We start from the raw sequence: 21,927 nt of genomic DNA on the forward strand, positions 1-21,927 counted from the left end.
GAACCCCCACAGCAGGCTGCCCCCCAGCTCTTCCAGCCCTGGCTGCGGTGACAGCACGTCATGGTGCAGAAGGGTTGACGCTCACTGTGCAGATGGGACAGGGGGTGAGCAATCCCCAAGGGAGAGCACTGGCTTAGGGATGCTGAAGGCCACAAGCCCAGGCACCTGGGAGACGCTGGCCAAACAGGCAGAAGCTGGGACAGAGCCCTGGCCCCATTTCTGCAGGCAGCTCTGCTTGATGCAGCCCCCATGTTTGGGGGGGGGGGGGGTGGGCGGGCAGAGCCTGCACCTGGCATTTACACATCTTGGCCAGGGCTGGCTCCACCAGCACGCAGCCAGGAGCAGAGACCATCTTCCCTGCCGCCGACTCGGTGCTTCACCAAGCGCCCGCTGCCCTCCCACCACACGCACACCCTGCCACCCAAGGCACCCCCAAAGCAACACACACAGGGCTGAGGTTTGGGAAGAGGCATCCACAGCCAAAGCATGATTCATTAGCACTCGACACAGACCGTTAAACCTTTGCCGTGGGGGCTTGCTGCCTTGGCAGCTCTGCCGGGAGCCAGCTGAGGCTGTGCATGCCTTGCGTGAAGCAAACTGCTGAATCCAGCTCTGCCAAGCCCTTAATCTGGAGCAGCGATGCTGGGCCAGCCCACGGGGGTGGTGGCTGTGCCCCTAGCAAGGGCTGCTGCCCTCCACTGCTCCTTGTCTGCCAGCAATGGGCTAGGAAAACACAATGCAAGAAGCTGAGTGTAGGAAAACTACTGCATTGCTCCCATTTGAAAATCAGCACCCACTGCTTTGCCTTAGCAGGCAGCAGGCACCCGAGCCACCCCCACCGCTTCGGTACCCCCCAACAGGACAGGGCAGGCAGGGCTACGTTCACAGCAGTTTAAGACATTTTTATTCCTCTGCATGTTACACTCAGTGTTTAAGAAAATACAGGATCCCTTTTGACATTCATACATTTTTACAGGGGAAAAATAGGTTTCTCTACGAGGGTGGTTATTGAGCTTGGGCATTCCCAGACTGACTTCAGGAGGTCCTCGCCCCCCTTGGCTGCCAGGCCAATCCCCTCTATTCCTGAGCATCACTGCCCCAGTGCCTAGAGTCCAGGCCTGCAGAGCAGAGCTCATGTCATGGCCTCAAGCTAAAAAAAAAAAAAAAAATAAATACAGTGCCATATATTTCCAGTTCCACTTTCCAATAGCTCCTACACTGGATACTGCAAAGGAAGAGCTGGGGGACAGGGAGTGACTGGACTGCGCACACAAATATCTAAGAGACCCACGTTAGTGTATGTGACTATCTGTAACAGGGAAACAGGTTAATCCTGTTTGCTAGAAACCTAAAGGAAATATAAATAAGGGTTCCCCACACTCGTGCATAGTCACAAACAGCTACTGGACACCAGGCTCACGCTGCCTCTGAGCACTGCCACGTGGAGAGGGAGGGCAGCGAGGCAGAGCTACTATGAAGCTCAAGGCAAGAAATCCACACGCTTCACGAACAGAGTACGCCTGCCCTCGCGCAGCCCCTCTGCTCGGGGCCCCGGGGCAGCACCGCGAGAGAGGTGGTAAGCGGCAGCTTGCACTCGGCAGGACACATCTTTGCGCTGCGTCCGGGCCAAAGGCTCCTTAAGGGCAGCGTCACCCCTGTGGTCTTTACTTCTAGGCTGCCACAGTGTGCAGAAAATTCAGATTTAAACGTCACTATAGAAAGCAGATTGAAAAAAGCAGCTGCTGGGGTAAGACCTCTATGACCCTAGGTGGGCTGCTACCCAGAGGCAAAGCTGAGAGCCAAGAGGGAGTGAAAGGCTCACTAGACAAGGCGTTAGACAGCGAGCGAGCTACCTCCCCTTGGCAGGGCTGCAGCACATTGGCACTAGCAGCAGCAAACAGAACAGATGTTACGAAAGCTTCTTCCAAGCACCAGCGGACTCCACTTGGTCACTGCAGGGAGAAGAGATGCACATGGAAAAGAAGTGATACTCCAAGGCAAAGGCCTTTCTCTTTGGGACCTCGGGACACCAGCGCAGCTAAACACCACCCCCCCCAGCTGCCAAGTCCCTTGCAAGCTCTCTGCCCTTCCCACTAACACCAGCTGCCTAAACACCTCCTGCCTCAGTCCCGCAGGCAAACCACGTGCCCGTGCCCACCCTGCTCCGACCTCCCCCGAGCACCAGGCCCTGGGGGGCACCCCATGCCTGTTCTGCCGCTGGCGTTTCTAAAGGGCCAGTGAATGGTGTCCCAACCTTAGGCCTCGCACGGAGGGATACAAGGTATGAGCTGTACCGGAAGGGAATGGGGAGAAAGTGTCAACAAGAGACATCGTCGATCCAAGTGGTTCAAACTCTAGTCCAAGCTGAGGGGCGGTTAGCTGGTACCGGGAGAGATTTCTGGGAACTCCTTATAAATCTCCAAGATGATCAGTTTGTCCATCTGGCACTGCTGGCCCTCCTCCTCCTCCCCCAGGATGCGCTGCAAGATGCCCTGCAGGTCGGCGAGGCGGTGCTGGTGCTGCAGATACGGTGTGGAGCGGATGATGGCGTGCATCAGAGAGAGATACTCCATCCTCAGCTGCCAAGTGGGAGGGGAGACAAAACACAGAGCACAATGAAAGATTTGAAGTGAGATAAACAAGCATGCCAGCCTCCATTACAGCATGAGCACAGGAACAGCTGCTGCTGCACCAGCCAGAGAGCGACTCCAGAGGCACCTGCTTTTCCTTAAGGCTCATTAGTAACTATGGAAAACTCTGCTTTTCCCACAGCAACCCAGCACTGCTCTTCACCCACTCTCAAACATGTGCAAATCTCTTGCCTCTTGCAATAACCAAAACAGAGAGATTCCCTCCTACTTCTACTACTCACAGAGGGTCCCTGTTCCCAAAGGTCCCTGGACAGAAGGGTGTAGACCACCAGAAGCCTGGCAGATCTTTCTTCAAACATGCCTTTCTACTGCTGTGTGCCAGGCAGGATAGATCCCCCCTTCCTCCTCAGCACCCAAGGTTCATTTGAGTACCCGGAAATGTTGTGCCCACCCCAGGACTCCACTCTTGCCTGCACTAGCAGGCCCCACTGAGGGCCAGGAGAAACACCATTGCTTTGGGACTGTGCTCCCTTCCCCAATGCCTATGGGCTACTGTGAGCACCTTGTCTCCTGGGGAGAGATCGGCAATCTGCCGCACCAGGATGTCTATCAGGACCATCATGTCCGTGTGGTAGAAGATGCTGGCTGTATCCTTGCTGGCAAAGATGTCCTGCAGAAACTTCAGCACTGAGTGCGGTGGCTGAGGCTGATGTTTGAAGATACAAACCGGATCATCTGGGGGAGGCAGAGAAACTGTGCTAAGCCACATGCTGCCCGTTGCCCCCCTCCTCCATCTTCAGTGCACATCCCTTCATTAGACCCTACAGGCTTTGGAAAGGGGGCTGTCCTGGCCTTGGCCAGCCGCTCCCTGCCCGTGGCTAGCTTTTGTGCTGGCAGACCTTAGTGCCTTGCACAAAGCTGCGTAATCAGGATGGCAGCTCTGCAGGGTACCAAGCCGAGACCAAACTCATTAGCATTAGCATTAATCATTGTTTATGTTTCACTCACCATTGCAGGTGAGAGCTCATTAGCACACCACCTCTCAGTGCCTCCCCTTTTTGCTCAACAGCTACCACTCATTTTCTTTGTTTATTAAGTCTGGTCCAATGACCCCTCTCAAAAATCCATCAGAGCCTGTACCAGAAACAAGCTCTCACCACCGAGACCAGGCTAGTACTGTCCCAGAAGCAAGCCAAGAAACACTTCCAAGTATAAATGAGCCACTGTATCCTGTTCTCTTCCAAAACATGGGCCCCTGGGACACTGCAGCCCCCCCAGCAGTTGTCAGGAAGGCAGGCAAAAGAGAAGCATCTTCATTAGATTGTGGCCCCCCTCTTTCCTCCCCCAGCCCCCTGCAGTAAGGTGATCCCTGCAGGGAATCTAGCAGGGAAAGGGCTAAACAAAGGCTTTGGGAGGAGGCCAGACAGAAAAGCACTGAAATGCCGGCTGCCCTCACACTGATATAGTGTGGAGACAGTGATTTGCAACCCCAAAGAGAACTAAAGCCAGAGTAAGATGAGCTGCAAGCATCACAGGATGAGTTATTCACCAGCAAATCAACAAAATGAATCTCGGGCAGCAAAGTCCCTGTGCTCCAGAAGGTCTTAGAAAGCACAATAGTGGCATGCAGCACAGGCAGAAATACCTGGCACTGCTCTTCCTATGGAGACCTCCAGCTTTCTAGCAACCTGCTTGGCAGAAGCTCTACATGTACAGTGGATTTCTTTCTATGCCTGGAGCAGACACAAAGCTAACCCTCTGCACGTGATTCTGAAATGGTAAGTTCTGCTCTAAGCGGCATTTCAGAAGGCAAGACCTCCCTCTGGATTTGTCCTCCAGGGCAGCACGGGCTGAGGATTGTGTGCCAGCGCTGATGGAGTCCTGTCTGTCCAAGGACAGAAGTGGCCCAGGACCAGCTTTCCTCCCAGACAAGAGCTTGCCTACGTTGCAGCTGGCTGCGCTGAGAGATGAGGCTAATCTGACCCAGAAGTACATGGAAATGGCAGCCCAGAGGCCTCTCCTCTCTTCCTACATGCCATTAGCATCACTTTATTCTTTGTGCAGCTCCATCCTCAGCAATTCAGGCTGTCACCCTCACAAACTCACCAGGAACCAGCACATCCTGCCTGAGCTGACAGCTCCTCAGCTACCTGCATCCCTGACACATCTCACCCCTTAACAAGCACCGGGCTTGTCTCCCTGAGTCACCATTACCTGCACCCCCTGCCAGGCATATAACAGTGCTGCAAACACTCACCTCCCCTGTTCAGCAGCAGCAGCAGCTTCTCTGTGAAAGTCTTGACGTTCGAGTGCTTGCTTATTGTAGTCATGATCACACTGTGTTCTGGAACTAAGGAAGAAACCTGTTCAGCACACCCCTTTGTTTCCTGAAGACCACGGTAATAAAAAGGTATTAATAGTGGAGGGCTACTGTTTCGCATTAGGGGAGCTTTAGGGAACCACAGTCTGTCAGGGCTACAAAAAGTTTCAGCCCCAGAGAGTGTGTGGGTAGGGAGAGGGAAGCTGAAATAAATCTGGAAACAACGCCCGAAGCACTTGGGACTTCGTGCTTTCTACGTGCACCTGATTCACGTGTGGGCTCCAGTCCTGCCAGCCAAAATCTGTGAAATACCTTGCAAAGGCTTTATGTTGTCAAACACCACCTCTGCTCACAGCCCTCTGAAGCCAAGGGCTCCACTCTCTGGTACCTTCTTACTTCATATCAGCAGTGCCCCACTGCCCCGCTGGAATTCATTCAAGCTCTCCTAGGAAGGGATGACCAGGTCCCAGCAGCATGCCAGAAAGGAAAAGTTCTTCCCAGCACTCAGCACGGGGCTGTGCAAGGGTAGGGTCTGAAGACTTCTCCTAGGAAATGGCCCCTAGCCTGCTTTGGGGGTGATTTGTTGTAACTAAAATACGTTCACCTCAGCAGACCTTATGCATGTGTGTGAGTGTGCACACTCAGAAGCATCCAAACAGCACAGTGGGGCTATTTCTGTGGCACAGGGTTGGCAACTCTACGGTATTTCACAGGCTGTCAAGTGCTTTAGGATCCTTTACGTTGCAGGGCATCAATATAATATGCTTTTAGGAGAGTTTTTGAACTAATGCTGCACCACTGAACTGTATGATAGATGAATCTTGTAGACAGAGGAATAAAAAATTCAATCCACTAAAAAGCAACCTGAACATCACTTAACATGTTCTTGGCATCAGAGAACAAGTCACTGCTCTCGGCTACACCCCGGGTGGGCAATAATCCTCCAGAAACACACTGCCTGTCATGCATTATTGCCTAATTACTGCAGCCAGGAAGTATATGGGTAAGTGTGAGAAGGGGTAATGAATGAAAGCAGCAGAGATACACTTAATCAGTCTCTGTGCAATCAACTTTCACATGAAATTAAAAACTTTCACATAAATTTTAATGAAGCACAACTCAAAATAACAGGTAAATTACTGGACACGTCCTTGCTGCTTTATCCTCCCCTTTCTCCACGAAGCCAAGGATAAAGCCATGAAGCAGAACAAGAGGAAGTAATTAACTACAGATAATTGGAGCAACAGGAGATTTTGGGTTAAGGAGTGTCCTCGTTTTAGCAGGACCTGGAACTACTCTCCGATCTTCCCACAACAGGCTTCAGAACTTGCAGACGGCGAAAGGGCAAATTCCCTTCTCTAGGGACCAGATGTGTTGTCTGTTCTCACGGAGCTCAGCAGGGCAGGCAGGACAGAGAACAAGGGCAATCAGGAGAGAGCACATCTCAGACCAGCGTTGAAGAGCCTGGCCTCAACACGCAGGCATTGAATGAGCTTCAAGAGGTGCAGACGGTTAAACAGAAGGTTTGTCAAGACCTACAGAAGGCAGAGGACTGTCTTTCTGGACTGGTACTGAAAAATGCCTGCTGAAGCACTTTTTCTCCCAAATCAGCTGTGCCTACGAGTTAACCCCACTCATGTTGTGCAAGTGCAGCCCAGCAACTTCTTTGCTCCAGGCAGCGTGGAATTACAGAGAGAAATCTGCTGAGCTTCACAGAGCTGCTGTGCCCCAGAGAGTCAGTTGGTTGGACGTGGGCTCTCAGACCATTTTTTCCTCTAGGGTTTTACACAGTATCTAAACACAGTGTATTGCCAGAGGCTAGGGAGCTGGAGAGGTTATCATAGCACCATGAAGAACCAGTGAGATTCTCCCTCCCCATTTTTCACACTCTCACTCCAGACCACTGAAATCCTGGCAAGGCAGAGCAGCACCAAACTGACCTGGAATGTGGAGATTGAAAGCCAGAAGGACGTTGACAAATAAGTCAGGCAGCTGGTCGGTGGTGTCTGAGGGCAGCCCATCCTCAATCACATCCAGCAGGAACTGCACAAACTGAGAGTTGAGATGTTCTGCGCAAGGAGAAACAGGACGCTTACAGCACAGTGAAAATAAAGCAAGCAACAAGGGACCATGCAAGCCACTTCTCTGTGCTTTTATGCTTAAAAACCATTAGTGGAGTGCCAGCATCAGCCTCCAGGGAATTAACAACCCTGCAAGTGGACTAGACAGACCACTGAAATGTCTTTGTGCAAGAGACAAGTGGCTCAGAGAACTATCCACAGTGCATGGAAAAGCTGGAAGTTGGTCCCCCACTGGCAATATTCTGGAGTAAATAAAATACCAAATCCTGCTCCAGCTGTTGCTGCAGCATCACTGCCACCAATGAAGGCTTTAGGTAGGAAGAGATTTGTATTCTTGACCACTGATTTAATCCATCTATTTAAAAAAAAGTAATCATCCAGATCATTAATAATAACCCATTTTTCAATTTAGCTATTAGAAAAGCTCAGGAGCTCATGCAAATAAGTCCACCTGCAGGAAATAATTGCCAGGGTTACATGAGAAGAGAAAAGCAGGAGGTGTGGAGTCTCATTCCACAGTCTCTACTGCACCAGCTTAAATCTTGTATGTGTTTACTGGGGTGTTAAAGTGAAGCTGTTGAGGAGATGCTTATAAAAATCTCTACTGCGTTTTAAGGAAAACTGAGCCCAGAGTTTCCCAAATATGAGGAACACAACATAGCCTGAGAAAGAAGCAGGCAGGCAGGGCTTTCTGGCTGAAGGTTGAAATGAAAGGACAGAAGATAAACCAGGCAGATCTGGCACGTTTGCATTTCCTTATTGCCTGCAATACCCTTAATCATTTCTGCTTTGCCTAAGAGCTTGAAATGCACAGGGCTGCACCATCCTGTTAGAAGGGAGACCAGGAAGAGGCCACATTATGCAGCTGACAGCTTTAGTGGGCGTTCATGGACTGATCTGGACTCTTAGCAGTCAGAATGTCTCCGAGGCAAGTAAGAGGTGTGTGCTTTCATATAGGGCAGAGGTAAAACAAAATGCCACTTAGACACAGTGATCTTTTGTAGCATGGCATCAGTCCTCCACTGCTCTAATCCAGGTTTGTGCTGCTCTCTCTGGAAATCTGGCATCTCAGCCCAGTGCTTCAGCAGCCAGGCTCCACCGATAAAGAGCAGACCCTACTCTTGCTGGGCATTCCCCTAGCTGTCCCCACCCTGGCCACCAGTAAAGGTCCTTTCCCTGTGTCTGCCAGCACACCCCAGATGTCCCACCATCAGCTCTGCTGCCCTACCAAGCCATAAGCATAAGCTGCTCTTACCGTAGTGATGATATGGCAGGGGCTCCCCCATGGAGAACATCATGGCCAGCACCAGTGCAGAGTAGCACATTTTCTGATGATCTGCAAGACAAAGGTCCTGCCATTAGCTCTTCTGAGGACATGAAACACTGTTCCCCTGCTCCAGCTGGGAAGTCACACATTTAATACAGACATTTAACACTGATTAGACTGCTCCTTATTCCTGTATTTACTAAGCTATAAGGCTGTTTTTCCCCCTGTTTAAGCACACCACACGCCTTCTGTGCCATGCGTTTCCAAAGCAATTTAAAAATAATCACAACCAGAATTCTTGATTTTGTTCCCTGCCACTTAAGAGGATCTCGGAAAACTTGATCTGAATAATTAAAAACCTCCCCTGCACAGTCCCAGGACACATTCCATAGTTATGTAATTACTGAACCCAGAAAAAGCATCCATCTGGCCACCTTGAAATATTGCCTGTTCCAACCAACACCACCCCCGGACAGCTACGCTGCTTGTTACCATCTCTGCACTGCTCTACTTTCTCTACCTTAGCTTTGCCTGGAGGAATAAAAGGTCTCTGGGGAGACCAGATCACTGCTCATGACTCAGGCTGTGCCTCTGCCCACCTCCCAGGCCACACGTGTCTCCAGCAATAATTCGTCCCACAGCCCACTAGTCCAACACAATTTTCGCTGGCAGCAGCGATACGTGAGTGCTCCACAGAACCACAGCCGGTGCCTTTCCTGAATTTTAATTAATGGATACACCTCAATAGATACTTGCAGAAGAAAAAAAAAAAAAAAGTCATGGAATAGGTTCTGTGTCATCACCAAATGTAGCCTCCATCCAGTTCAGCAAGTCTGAAGACAATAGGAAAAGGAATTTTATTTTTATAAAGTAGGTTACCATACATAGTGGCTAAAAAGGAGCCTAGGGGCACTTGTTACGAGAAACAGTATATTTATAAAAAAAATTGACCAAAACTACTTTTCATTAGAGAAGAAAAAAGTCCCTTCAATGTATGACGCTTCTCCCAATGTACTGCTTCTCTGCATGATACATGCTGGTTCCAGTGTCCCCTCCAAACCCTTTAAGACATTTCACTTCTCTATGCACAAATTGGTCTGTCTCTAAGCACCTGCACCCTGCAGTTGGGGTCTGACTGCCCAGATTGATCCCTTCACTGTCACTGCATACTCCTGGTTTTGGCCAAAGAAACTCCTGCACTTGGCAGCTCTTGGGTTTACTGTTAGCATTGGGGGAAAAAATGCTAGCAAATCATTCCAGCCTCATGCCCCTGGAAAGTCAGCTCTATAAGCAAAGCCTCTATAAACAAAGAACATGCAGACTTTGTCATAGCTCCACAAGATGCCTGAGTTTTCAAATAGCAAATACTTTGAGTAAAAATAGATCATCTGGGGCTTAACCAGAGATACTACAGCATTAACAAGATTAAGAGTTTGTAGGAGAGCACTCTAGACCATGTGGCAGCAAAGGAAAGCTGGAAACTGCTGTTTACTCTTGGTAAACAGAGAGGGAGGATATTCAATGACTTAAATAGCATTCATGGTTATATAAGAAGCTCTGAGCTATAAGGTGTCAGTGATGCCAAAGCTCACAGTAGTGAAAAAAGAATCTGACAAACTGTTCACCTCACAATGTCTTCGTTCTTTCCTCCACAGCTTCAGGAGCTGGGTATCAGAGGCAGGATACTGCAGTAGGTAGACATAGGGACCTGCTGTTTCATGTTCCTAGCAAGGCTTTCATGAACAAAACATTTTCTCTCATCACATCAGGAGCAATGAAATAATGATCTGAGAACTAGAAGCCAGTGATAAACATGTGGTTGTAGCAAATATGGAGGAGGAGATTAGAGACAGGAGGCAGAGGGTAGTTTTACACGTCCTTGGCCCATCTGCCATGAATTGATGTCTATCCATCTCGGTTGACAGCAGATTCCACTACTAGGTGGCAAATCCTGTCGTATTTACCTAACAATGTTGAACCAAAGGATGCTGAAACCAGTCAGAAAGCTGAACTCGAGGCAAATTCAGATTAACCCAGTGCACTTGCTCAGCACAGACTCTAAAAGTTTTTGGAGTGTCCCAGCTGCAGCAAGACTCATCCAAGACTCACCGTGCTGAAGAACAGAGTAATTGCCAGACAAGGCACAGCTTCCCCCTGACCCCAGTGCAGCACCAGTGGCTGCAAGAAAGTAAATAGCATTAATACCAATCTCCTGCTGACAACAGACTGATAAGCATCACTCAAGTGGCCAGGAAAGGCAGGAGAGATGCAGCTGTTTGCTCACCAGCCTGCATTTCCGAAGCCTGCTGAGGTACTGGTAAGAAAGCTGCTATTATGTATGAAAGGTATTTCTCAGAGGACTTCAAAGACCTTGCTTCCAATCTCCAAACACATCAGTGCAAAATCCAGGCACTGGGAGCAGACACAACTACAACTGAAGTGAAAAGAGCCCGACAGCTGACTTGCATGTACACTGAGCTGCAACAAGGGAGAAAGTTCCAATTACAGACTGGATTATCCCCGTCTGTTTTCTCTGGAATTGTTCTGGCTAATTCTGCCTCGCTGTGGCTTATTATAAGCTCTTCTAACACTGATAGATGTGCAGACCAGCCACAGCAGAGGGAAGTGGCTGTCCAGAAGCAGTAAGACCCAAGCATCTGGCAGAAGAACTGGCCAGCAGCCAACACGCCTGCATCAGCCCCAGGGGAAAGTGCTTTCTCATCAAAGGCACCCAGCATCCATGCACAGAGCTTGTGCCTCGGCTGCTCCTCAGTAACAAGCCAGGAGGGATCCCACAGAGCTGCTGCAGCCAGTTCAACACTCCCCAGTTGCTTAGTGCTGGCACTGATTGCTCTGGCCCCTGCCGTCCACAGAAGGGATTAGCTATTCCACAGTATGTCACGGATCAGCTGCTATTCCCCAGTTTTCAGTACCAAAATAAGCTCAAGTCATTCTAGGATTCAAGGTCGTGTTTTCACACAAGGTACTGCTTGCCATTTGCTGGCAGGACATGGAGCAGTAAGCACCAGAATAGCAGGAGGGAACTACTAATGCCCTAAAACACCTCTGAAGGACAGACGCGTTTGGGTCAAGGATGGTTACTTCTCCGCAGCCCTGCTGGGAAGGCCAAGAGGACTGGATGCCACACAGATGACATCCACGCAAGCACCTGCCATGAGCTTAGCACAAGAAAGGCAGCACGGGATCAGGACACCGATTTGGGAGGCTCTCGTACACAAAAGCAGTCTGACAGCAAAGGAAGAGCAGCTTTTCACCGTTCAACTGTACTGCCTATGCATGGAGGGAAAAAACCCCTCACCTTGAGATGAAGCTAGGGCAAGAAGAGATGCTGCAGCTTGTCAGTTTGGAGGACAGAGCAGAGCCACTCTTCACCCACTTCCACTGTAATGTTTTTCAGGTCCCCAAAGCAGAGCTAACACTTGCTGAAGGATAGGCCTGCTTCAACCAGAAGTGCTACGTGGAGATCAGCAGAGATGTGTAGAAGTCACCTAGGTCAGAGCTCAATGCTCCATTGCATCCAGAGGCCGAGTTAGCTGTGCTGCCTGAGACGACATGGCCCCTGGCAAAACGCCCTGGACAGCAACACTGCGACCAGGCACGGAGTAACAAGGGTGACCAGCCTGCCCTGCCTGCACGAAGGCAACTCAGGGAAGAAAGCAGGAGACTGTTTGGGCACTGTGCAGAAGATGCTCAACTGGAGACAATCTTTATGAATTGGTGACAGATATATGGTAAAGTTTATTTTCGGCAGCACAAAATTGGGAGTAATGTTGCCACAGAAGCACAGTCACAGTCCCATAACTAAGTATTATTTGCTTCTTGTGCAGTAAAACCTCAGCCTACAGAAGAAGCTTCTCATGCATAACCAGATAAAACACCAACAGTGTGGCAAGTTCACTGCACAGAATCGATAAGCAGTGGTAGCACAAAGACAAAGCGTAGCCCACACCACACCACCAGTGCTCTGCCATGCCCTGAGCTGAAACACTGTTTTTCAGGCACTCCCCACCTTTGAAATGCCCACATTCAAAGCGTCTAAGTAAAGACGAGCGCAAAGCCTTCTGCAAGAGGCTTGATTTTCACCTCTCATACCCCTTTTCCAGACACCAGATTAGCTCCATTAGTCCTGTCCACCACACAATCAGGTTGGCACAGTCTGTAGTGGAATGCTGGGGACAGGGATGTCTATTATGCATGTCTAAGGTGGTCATCTTGGACATTTACTTGGCTCACATGAAGTGGATGTGACAGTCCCTGTTCTACACAGACTTGTCAATCCCTACACATCACCAAATTATACTTCACAGGTCCATGATGCCTGCAGCAAACCAACAGGCTACAGACTGCAATCAGGGCAGCACGGCTCCAAACGCTGGGGCTCTTGTGTTTGATCCACATGGTGACTCAACAGCTACTTTAACTGTGGGTCATGATTAGCGCAAAACGATGGACTTTCAATATCCCTTCAAGGGAAAAAGTAGTATATGCCACTGCCAGCACTGGTGGCCTACAGGCTGACTTCAAAGTGGGAAGCAAAGCTGCCACTGCCCAGGGTCAGGCATGCGTGGGGACCTGGAAGGTGACGTCAGGGGACTATTACTACATGTTCACCTTGTTCTTAGGCTCTTCCTCAACATCTGCTCCTGGCTGCTGGGAGATAAAGGACACTGGGCTAAGCAGGAGCTCTGAGGGACAATGCTAGCAAAATCTGACAATACCACCACCCCCCCCCCCAATTTTGAACACATGGAGCTCAAAGGGCAGGAAGGATGTTCCTGTAAATAGCAGGGACAGGTCATCCTAATAAAGGGAGCAGGAGCATGAAGTAGAATTAACATGAGGGTAAAGCCTGGGTATGGAAAGCAAAGAGCTGAGGAAAGCAAAGCTGTGGCACTATCCTGTAGAGGACCAGGACCACAACTTTGTTAACAGCACTACCACCTCCCTTGGTACAGTAGTGGTGAGAAGATCCTTTCCTTCAACCAGCACACATCTCATTCACCAGCCAGAAACACTGCAAAGATCTGGTGTAGAGTGCTGGGAAAAAACACCTATAAGAAGCTGCAGATATCTTCTTTGAGATCTGCAGGTGTCTCTTGTCAGCATCATGAAACAAAAACTGGAACAGCTGAAAATGTGCTTTGAGACATCTACAAGAAGTGATGCAGATCATTAATGGCATGTTCAAGAGCTAGAGGGCTTTGCACCATCGGACTGAAACATCCCCTCCTGTGCATTCTCCACTTACAGCTGTAATAACCTGAATAACTTTAAAACCAGACACCATTATCCCCAGAGCACTGGGCACATAGAGCAGTCAAGCATTGAGGGGCCACCAGTGCTGCTGTAAATCATCTAATGGAAAGACACGTTCCTGGAGACCTTGGTACAGCAGCAGGGGCTCACCTTGTGTGTGAGTCTGCATGTCCCGGGCCAGCTCCATCGGCAGCACAGAGTTCACAAGCGTGGAGATGACTGCAGCATCCAAGTTGCACATGGCTCCAAAGCACTTTAACAGCAGCAGCCGTAATGGCACCCTGTGTTCCTGCAAAAACAGTTCATTAGATGAAATGTTGTCCCAGATGAGGGCTCACTCTAAGGCAGAGACGTAACTGTCTAGAAGTTCCCACTGTTAGGAAACCACAGACCCTCCCAGGGTGAGACTGAACCCATTACCTCTATGAGCTTTTAACAACAGCATAGGAGTCGTTTTACAATAACATCCACAACTGGGCTGGCTACAGGTTGTTGGCACGTGCGGCCAGAGGGCGTGTGGCAGCCAGAGCTCAGGTCTGAGACGCCCCACTTCATCCACTAAATACGATACAAATCAACAACCTCTACCTGTCCTCAAACAGAAATTTCATTTGCTGGATAGCCAGGATTCTCTGAGCACACTGAGGTTTTGTGAATGCTGCTCTGAAGGAGGTTTCCTGACAACACAATATTTGCAAACCCTCTTCAGCATGTGATGGTTAACGAACAGGATGGGAGCAGCTCCTCCACTGTGAAGCTGTCGGGTTCGTGCTGGAAGCAGAGGGTATAACCAGAAAGTTTTGGGACATACAGGGATTCCAGCAAGAATGATGCTCAACCTGCAGCTGCCACGCAGGAGCTCTGGTGCTGGGGTAACCTTCCTGCTCCAGCCTCAGCCAACTCCAATGTTCAGAGACCAGAAGTAAGCCAAGCACTGGGAACGACAGCAGTCAAGGCAGGAGATCCTTGAAATCCCAGTCAGAGAAGAGCAGGCAGTGAAAGCCAGCAGGCTCCATCACGCCCAGCCTGCCTTCCTACTGCTCTCAGATATGCTATAGCCCCCTGACACTGAATTCTGGGTTCAGACATAGAAGTGCCAGATGAAAGCTAAACGCCACATGGTTTGATGTGCTGTAGCTGGGGACTTACAGACAAGATAGGGATAAGTTTCCAACCCCCACAGAGTCCTACAACAGCACGTTCCAGGAAGGAGAGGGGGAGAGCAACACCACATAGGCGTTGAAGGCAAAACTTTCATTTTTTTTCTCTGAATACTGATTTCCTTCCTCACTCCCAAGGCTTCTGCTCACAACCTACTTTCCCAAGCAAAGCTATTTACTAATGCACAGGAGTGCATCAATTAAAAGAGGAGCAGTCACAGCCTGTCAGCTTTCCCAAGGCATCCTCAGAAATCCTTTCTCTAGGTATTAGTGATGCCAATTCTGTTCCTCAATGGAGCTAATAAAAACAGCAAGCTTACCCTTCACAGTACTAGCTACTGCTTCAAAGTTTATAGCATCCTCTGCTCTTCCATAGAACTTGCATGTGTGGCATTGACATCAGCCAGCAAGCACACAGGACATGCTGCTACTCCATCTAGTTCTCAGAACTGCCCTATCCAGGGGAACGTCTTACATATATTCATCATAACAACCCTGCTCTTTTGCATCTTCAGGGAAATGTCAAAAAGAGAGATTTGATGCATTCTGCCTCCTTACCATCTGATAATATGCCACAAGAGACAGGACAGATTCAAACTCATTCTTCTTGCACATTTTCTTGCAAACTTCTGGGTCTGCATCTGTCTGGAAGCAGGAATGAACAGGTCAGCCCAGTGGCATATCAAAGCAGCAAGGTGCCTGCTGCAGGGAACTCGAGGGAGGCTAGCTTCTTTCGGATCTCAGTAGCCCCACATCAACCATCTCACAAAGAAGAAACTGAAGGCAGAGCACAAAGACAGCTCAAGAGCCGCCACCCTGCAGATTTTCTGCAAAGTGAATTCTTCAGAAATGTCTCTGCCATACAGCATGTCTTGGGCTGAAAACACCTAAAAAACTCGTGACCTAAGCAGCACCTTGATGAGTGCATCATGTAGTTCCACAGGGCAGCTCCAGTACCGTTCCCATCCTGAAGAGTATTGTACATCTCCTCCCACCCCTAAATTATGAGGAAATCCCCCTCTGCCTTGCCCTGCAGGCCCACAGCAAGGTGGCACAGGCCCTCTGTTGAGTGACAAAGCCACAGGCACTTATTACACAAAAAAATGCTTATGTTAGAACTGGAAAGGAATACAAAATCGATGCCAGAGCAAACCCCACACTGGCACCCATAACACAGACTGTGTCATTGCACTGAGCTGCAGCTCCCAAACCATCACACTCCCTGTACACAGAAGGGCTCGTGCTAGTGCTAGTGACAGTATCTCCCACTGCTGCTCACTATGGGGTTGCACAGATGTGGTGAGATACTTCATACTTGCTCATAAAAATAGCTCTGAAGCTCACTTTCAAGACAACCAAAGAGTTTTCTTTGCATTTAATAGGCCTCACCCTGCAGGTACTTCCCAGCCACAGAGGAAATTTTAAATGGAAGACATTTGAGATGGGCCTAGGAGTGCAATGACACTCATAGCAAACTTCTAGGTTTGCTTCAGGATGACAGTTTTTAGTTTTGGAGGTGAGGGTTTATATTCTCCTGTGACAGGTCAGAAAAAAGGAACTTCACTGGGACTGTCTGCTCTGCCTAAAAAGAGAGAAATTTACTCACCAGGATGCGAAGCAGCTCCTCTAGGTAGCAGCAGATGACGTTCTCATCCTCATAGAGTGCCCAGCTGCGCTGCTGAGCATCGTCCTTGTGCCTGGCCAGATCTGCGAAGATCACCTCCAGCCGCTGCTCATCGTGGCAGATCTGTCCCGAGGGCAGCCCCGCACTCAGATTCTGCACGACAGCAAAACCACTGGTTAGCGGGGTCCTGACAGCTAGCTGTTGTTTGGGTGCCTGTTTCCTCTAATCTTTGTCTCAGGACTGGCAGGTGACCTCATTCAGTCAAGAGCTGGCAGCAAAAAGACAGCAAGTTTAAGACACATGTTATTTCAGCTCTCAGACTTTTGGGGCCTCTACCTGCCTCCTTTCCTTGCACAGTTAATGCAGTGAATGAATCAAAATAGGTGCCAGAACTGGTGCGTGGTCAGAAAGTCTTTAAATCCAAGCTGCCACCATCTTGCTGGAGCAATAGCTATCTTCTAAGGATGTTGAAGAACACAACAAACCTCACTCAAACAAAGCTAGAGCCCTTTTTCTCTTACTGCTTTTAGTAACTTAAGGCTGATCCAGGCAAACCAATGCTCCCAAAGAATTTGTACCTGATCACATAATTGTAACCTCTTAGCACACAAGCACACCACAAGCTTTCCCACTTCCTTCTGCAGCAAACCAGAGGGTGTTTGCAGAACGCCACCAGCTGCCCGCCTGTCCTGGAGAGGGCAAATACTGCGGTAAGGGAAATGCCAGTTTCCTATAAGAGGGGATATTAGGGCAAGAAGCCAACTCAGACGACCACAGCCCTCTGCGCATTTCAACACACTTAAAGGAAAACCCAAAATGCTTGGCCAGAGTGAGACACTCTAGTGTGAGCTAAACCCTCATTCACCCTTCCCACATGGCAGACAAACACACCATGTCTTTCATAAAAGCAGCCCAGTGCACCAAGAGCATGTGGCAACCCAGCCTCAGTGAACCCAAAGGTACTCCATCACCTCCCCACAAAACTGATCTCCTTCTGGGTGTGGGCATCAGGCAGGTGTTCAGAAGCCCTGCAGAGGACACACTGTAGACAATGAAAATCATCCTGAGAATGAGGAAAGACAAACCAGCCTGGCATGGGTCAGGACCGATACCAGGCAGCAGCTGAGCACAGCTCAGGCGCACCCCCAGTAAAACAGATGTGTTCTGGGACACAAAACCACCACACTGCACAACTGCATCCAGCAAGAAGTTCCCTTCACTTCCCTCTCCCTCCAGCCTGAAAGGGACAGGTCTTCCTTAATCCTTGACTCAGGAGCAAATGCTTACATGGTACTCTGCATGCCAACTGCTCAATGCTAGGTCTGCCATCTTCTGCAACAAGGACAGGAACCAATTCATCTTGGGCTGCATTGGTTCTGCTTTCTTCCAAACAGCAGAGCTCAGCCACCATTCACAACAGCTCTGAAGCTTGCAGCTACAATGCAGACTAACTCAGCAAATCTTACTGCACATTCTCAAATTGCTGTCATCTGCATCCCCATCACTTCCACCTCATACATAACCCTTGCCATGAAGGCTTCACTCTTTCCTACACTTTTCTTCTCCTTTGAGAATGAGGGGGGAGTAATCAGGCAGCAGTTAACCTGCCCCAACAGCTGCTGTGGTCTGTGATTTAGGATAACCTTCTAGGACCTAAGTATATCATATGAAGTACCTGGTTTCCTTTCAGGAAAGGGCTTTCAACAGGACAAGAAGAGGGGACCAGCATATGGTACCAGGCTGATTACTAGTGATGAGCCCAGGCATCATTAAAGGAGAAATTAAGAACTAATTTGCAGAACAACTTAAATTATATACACAAAGGTTTGGCAGCAGTGACAACAAGCAGCAGGAGATCAGCAAGGTGGAAGAGAATGGAGCTGAGAAATTCAAACAACAGGGAAAACCCATTCACCAAGACCAAACCCCTAAGAAATTTTGGATGAAGCTCTCTTGCACCGTGCAGTGACAAGTCATGATCATTCAGTGTGAAAAGGCCTTTACTGCGACCAGCCAGGACACCCTGCTACTGCACAGTGTCTTCTCCTGGAGATCTAGAGAAGACTTAGCCCTGTCCTGGTGCAGCTCCCTCCAACAGGCTGGCTTTGCGGCTGGGGACAGCAAGCCTTTAATCAGACTTCACACTGCAAGCAGAGCAGAAGGATTTTGTGCGGAGACACGAGCCCACGTTTTGTGGCAGTGGCAACACACACACAGTCGCACACCCACACCACCAGCCACGCGAGACTGCTAAGTGCAGGAGCAGCACCCTTCCTGCACACCTTCAACCCTCCAGCCCTTTCTGAGAAAACCACTCCAGGTTTAACATCCTCGCCTGCTTTATTAAAGACAGAATTGTTAGTAATGTGCTTCAGGGTATTTGGGGTGTGAAGTAATTAGGACTTCAATTCAGTGCTTCAATTATATAATAAAAAAGTATTCTTCTTGTTGCTGCTCATTACATAATTTTTGTCAGGCAGGTAACGAAGGAAGAAGCATGCTGGTTTAAGGTCTGTACGCTCTTAAAATTTTGGGAAGCTGTGTATGGCCCAGCAGAAAACTAGGTAACCAGCTGTGAGAGAGGACGGCAGCTTTCAGGAGCCGAGCACAAACACAAGAGGATGTCCCACTGAATGTTGATTTATCGCAGAAGCAAATACATTAGTTAAGAAACTCAGTCTTGCCATCTCCTCCTCTCTTTAGAAGGACCTATAACAGTGCAGTGGCACCTGCCTGTCCCGTTCATCCCAGCTGTTTGGGAGGGTTCTCCATTTATGTACCTTACTCACATCCTCATCACTAGAGCAGTGCAGGGCCAGTCCTACCTCAGTCTACTACTGGGATGTCTTTTTGGATGAGCATTTTAATGAGTACTCGTTTTAATGATCACTTTAGTCAGCCTCTTATCCCTAATCTGCTTCCTCCAATCCTTCATCTGCAGCCCTTACGACTCCACCGAGCATCAAGATCCTAATGGACTTGGATGAGATCAATCCATTAACAAGCTCTTCAATCTGACCAATGTAACTACACCACACACCATCTCAATGCACTCTCAGCACCATTCTCAGCCCTCCCACCACCAGGGTCAGGTCTCTGCTCATTAAACATCTTGGCAGCTACTTCAACCTGCAGCCTCATCATATGGTTGTTTCCAGGAATCTGCTAGAGAGCCCATAAGCAGGAGGAGGTTTCGGTATTTCTAACAATGCCACTTTGCATTATCTTGCTGCTTCAAATAGTTCCCTCCCCCCAGCCCAGCAGAACAAACTGCTGCACAGATTTTGTTCCTCCCGAGCAGCCCAAAACCATTTTGGGAACCTCATTGCACCCACACTGCTCAGAAGTGGTCATGCCTGCCATGCAAGCCCAGCTCCCATCCTGCCAAACACTTCCTCCCATTTTTTCCTTATACCCTCCCATACCTCCCTTCCTACCACCCCACCAGCAAGCATGGAGGATCACCAGTGCCTTGGGTACACACACCTCCAGCAGTCTCCCTCCAAATTAGCCCAGATCTACCTCGGGTAAACCACATAGCAGGTTTTTAGACACATTTCAGGGGGACTGGTCTGGGAATTCCTTCCTCCTCTGGGCAAACCACTCCCGCTACAGCATCATCTCTAAAAACCAGGCAGCTAACACTGCTCTCGACACACAGACTGCCAGGCTCCTTGGCAGCCGCTAAACCAAATGAAACATGGAGCAAGAGAGACGCCTGACTTCATCTGAGTTGAGCTTCCCAGGGCAGGCCTTTCACACGCACTCTTTCAGCAGCAGCAGGTCTGCTCCTGCTGGGCACTCCAGGGACACAGCCCACCAACAGGGCAGGTCGGCTCTGCAGGGAGGCAACGGCTGCCGTGCACAGACCCGTGGGGTGTCACGGGGAGACAGGAGCGCCTGGCTTTCAACCACCACGTTAGCTCTGCTTCAGTCAGGTCTCTGCAGCCTTCGCTTTTCAGGTGTCCCAGCCATCTGCAGCCCAAGGCACATCTGCTCCGCAGCTGTACCTAGCAGCGGCTCGCTCTGGATGAACCAAGATGGCTGTGCATCAAGACTCTGGCACAGACCTTCATAAACGCTCCTCTAGCAATTAGTGAGCGAAGGAGTTCCCTAAGCACTAATGCATTCCTCCCGCCCTCCAGATTCACTTTTGTTACAGCATTTCCCTAAGGAGAAGCCCTACACAGGCACGCTAACAGCCCAGCCAAAGGACTCTGCCTTGAAAGCACTCACCCTGCTGACCTTCCCATTGTCCCAGGCGAGCAGAGGGACAAAGCTCCTGCAGGAAAAACCTGAGGCCCAGAGCAGCATTTGTGTCTTGTCAAAAGTAAGTCTCCTTTAAGCAAAGCCAAATGACTGAATGAACAGGAACTGCACGCGAGAGGCGGCTCACATGGATTCCTGTGGAAGGAGAGAGAGCTCGGCCACAGTAGCCACAAGGTTTGGTAGGGCTCACTGAGGACTAGGTGGCCATGAAGCACTGGTGATGGGCAGCTGGGAGCAGGTCGCAGCCCAGCACTACAAGGGAAACCCCCTCTAGAAATACAGCACCTCCCACCCCAACTTCCTAGCTTGTTCCTCCATCTCCAACACATCCAAGAACCATTTGACCCCACCCAGCAGCCTGGGCCGATCTATAAAACCAAACCGAATTACACACCTTTGTCAGCAGTTTTCAAGCTTAAAGTTAAGGCAACCAGAGATGGGTCTGAGTCATAAGTGCAATACAGCAATGCTAATTTAATAAAAAGCAGATAAGTGAATTTTAAGCACTCCCTCTCAAGGTGTAGCTAACTTGTGTATTAGGCAATTTTGCTTGCCTCACAGTTTAATAAATTCTCAAAATCGACCTCCCTAGACAAGACAACTACAGCACTACCCACTCCTCTCAGATGGTAGATAATTCAGCAGAGCTGAAGGCAATGACATACCACTAATAGATAACTAATCCAAGTGATTCTCTAGATGCTTGAAAACCAGTCAGCATCTATATTATCTTTAGTTATGTCCAAATTTCAAACAAGTTCCCATGAAAACCAGCTCCAGTTTAGACGGCCACTGCAGCAACGCCTTGGAAAAGAGGTTTCATTTCCCTTTGCACATCTTACCCAGTCACTATGCCACTCATCAGGAGCTGGCTCAAGGAGAAGAGGGGCCATTTCCAAGGCCGGGACAAATCCTGACACGGGGAAGCCAACTCAGCACGTTTGCTCCTGCAGATCAGGCTTCCCCAAGTACTATGGTACCTCTGAAGCATCTTTCCTAAGGCATGAGCGCACCTCAGCACCCTCTTTGTCTTTGCTGTTCCCCCAGCATAGCCCTATGTTACCTCTCTAAAAGCAGGAGCATGATGCTGCCCCAGCAGAAGGGTCTTTTGTTCTCTTGAAAACACGTGACTGGGCAGGCTCCATGCTGGAGGAGCAGCAACGTAAATAAGAGTGAAGTGCCAGTGCAATTCAACCTTCAGAAGGCACTGGGGATAGAAGCAAGGTAATGGATTCTGGAATTGATTTAGTAAATCAGTGATCTGACTTCAAATTAAAACTGGAATAGGAATAGAAAGGATATAACTAATTAAACGTGGTACAAAAGGCTGAAACAGTT

General features: G+C 49.3%; 1 protein-coding gene across 2 annotated transcripts in view; it reads right to left on the reverse strand.

Moving 5' to 3' along the window:
* Nucleotides 1–887: 887 nt before the first annotated feature.
* Nucleotides 888–21,927, reverse strand: part of NCKIPSD (NCK interacting protein with SH3 domain) — a 54,291-nt gene continuing 33,251 nt past the window's right edge. For both annotated transcript variants that reach the window (XM_086469959.1, XM_086469957.1), the window contains 8 exons: nt 16,303–16,473; nt 15,255–15,341; nt 13,687–13,825; nt 8,248–8,328; nt 6,852–6,980; nt 4,849–4,941; nt 3,154–3,326; nt 888–2,579 (listed from right to left, as the gene is read on the reverse strand). In XM_086469959.1, the coding sequence (XP_086326085.1) occupies nt 2,376–2,579; nt 3,154–3,326; nt 4,849–4,941; nt 6,852–6,980; nt 8,248–8,328; nt 13,687–13,825; nt 15,255–15,341; nt 16,303–16,473 (1,077 nt within the window). In that variant the 3' untranslated portion in view covers nt 888–2,375. The remainder of the gene's footprint in view (nt 2,580–3,153; nt 3,327–4,848; nt 4,942–6,851; nt 6,981–8,247; nt 8,329–13,686; nt 13,826–15,254; nt 15,342–16,302; nt 16,474–21,927) is intronic.

This window comes from Leptosomus discolor, chromosome 9, assembly GCF_034619465.1.
Source record: "Leptosomus discolor isolate bLepDis1 chromosome 9, bLepDis1.hap2, whole genome shotgun sequence".
Lineage (NCBI taxonomy): Eukaryota > Metazoa > Chordata > Aves > Leptosomiformes > Leptosomidae > Leptosomus > Leptosomus discolor.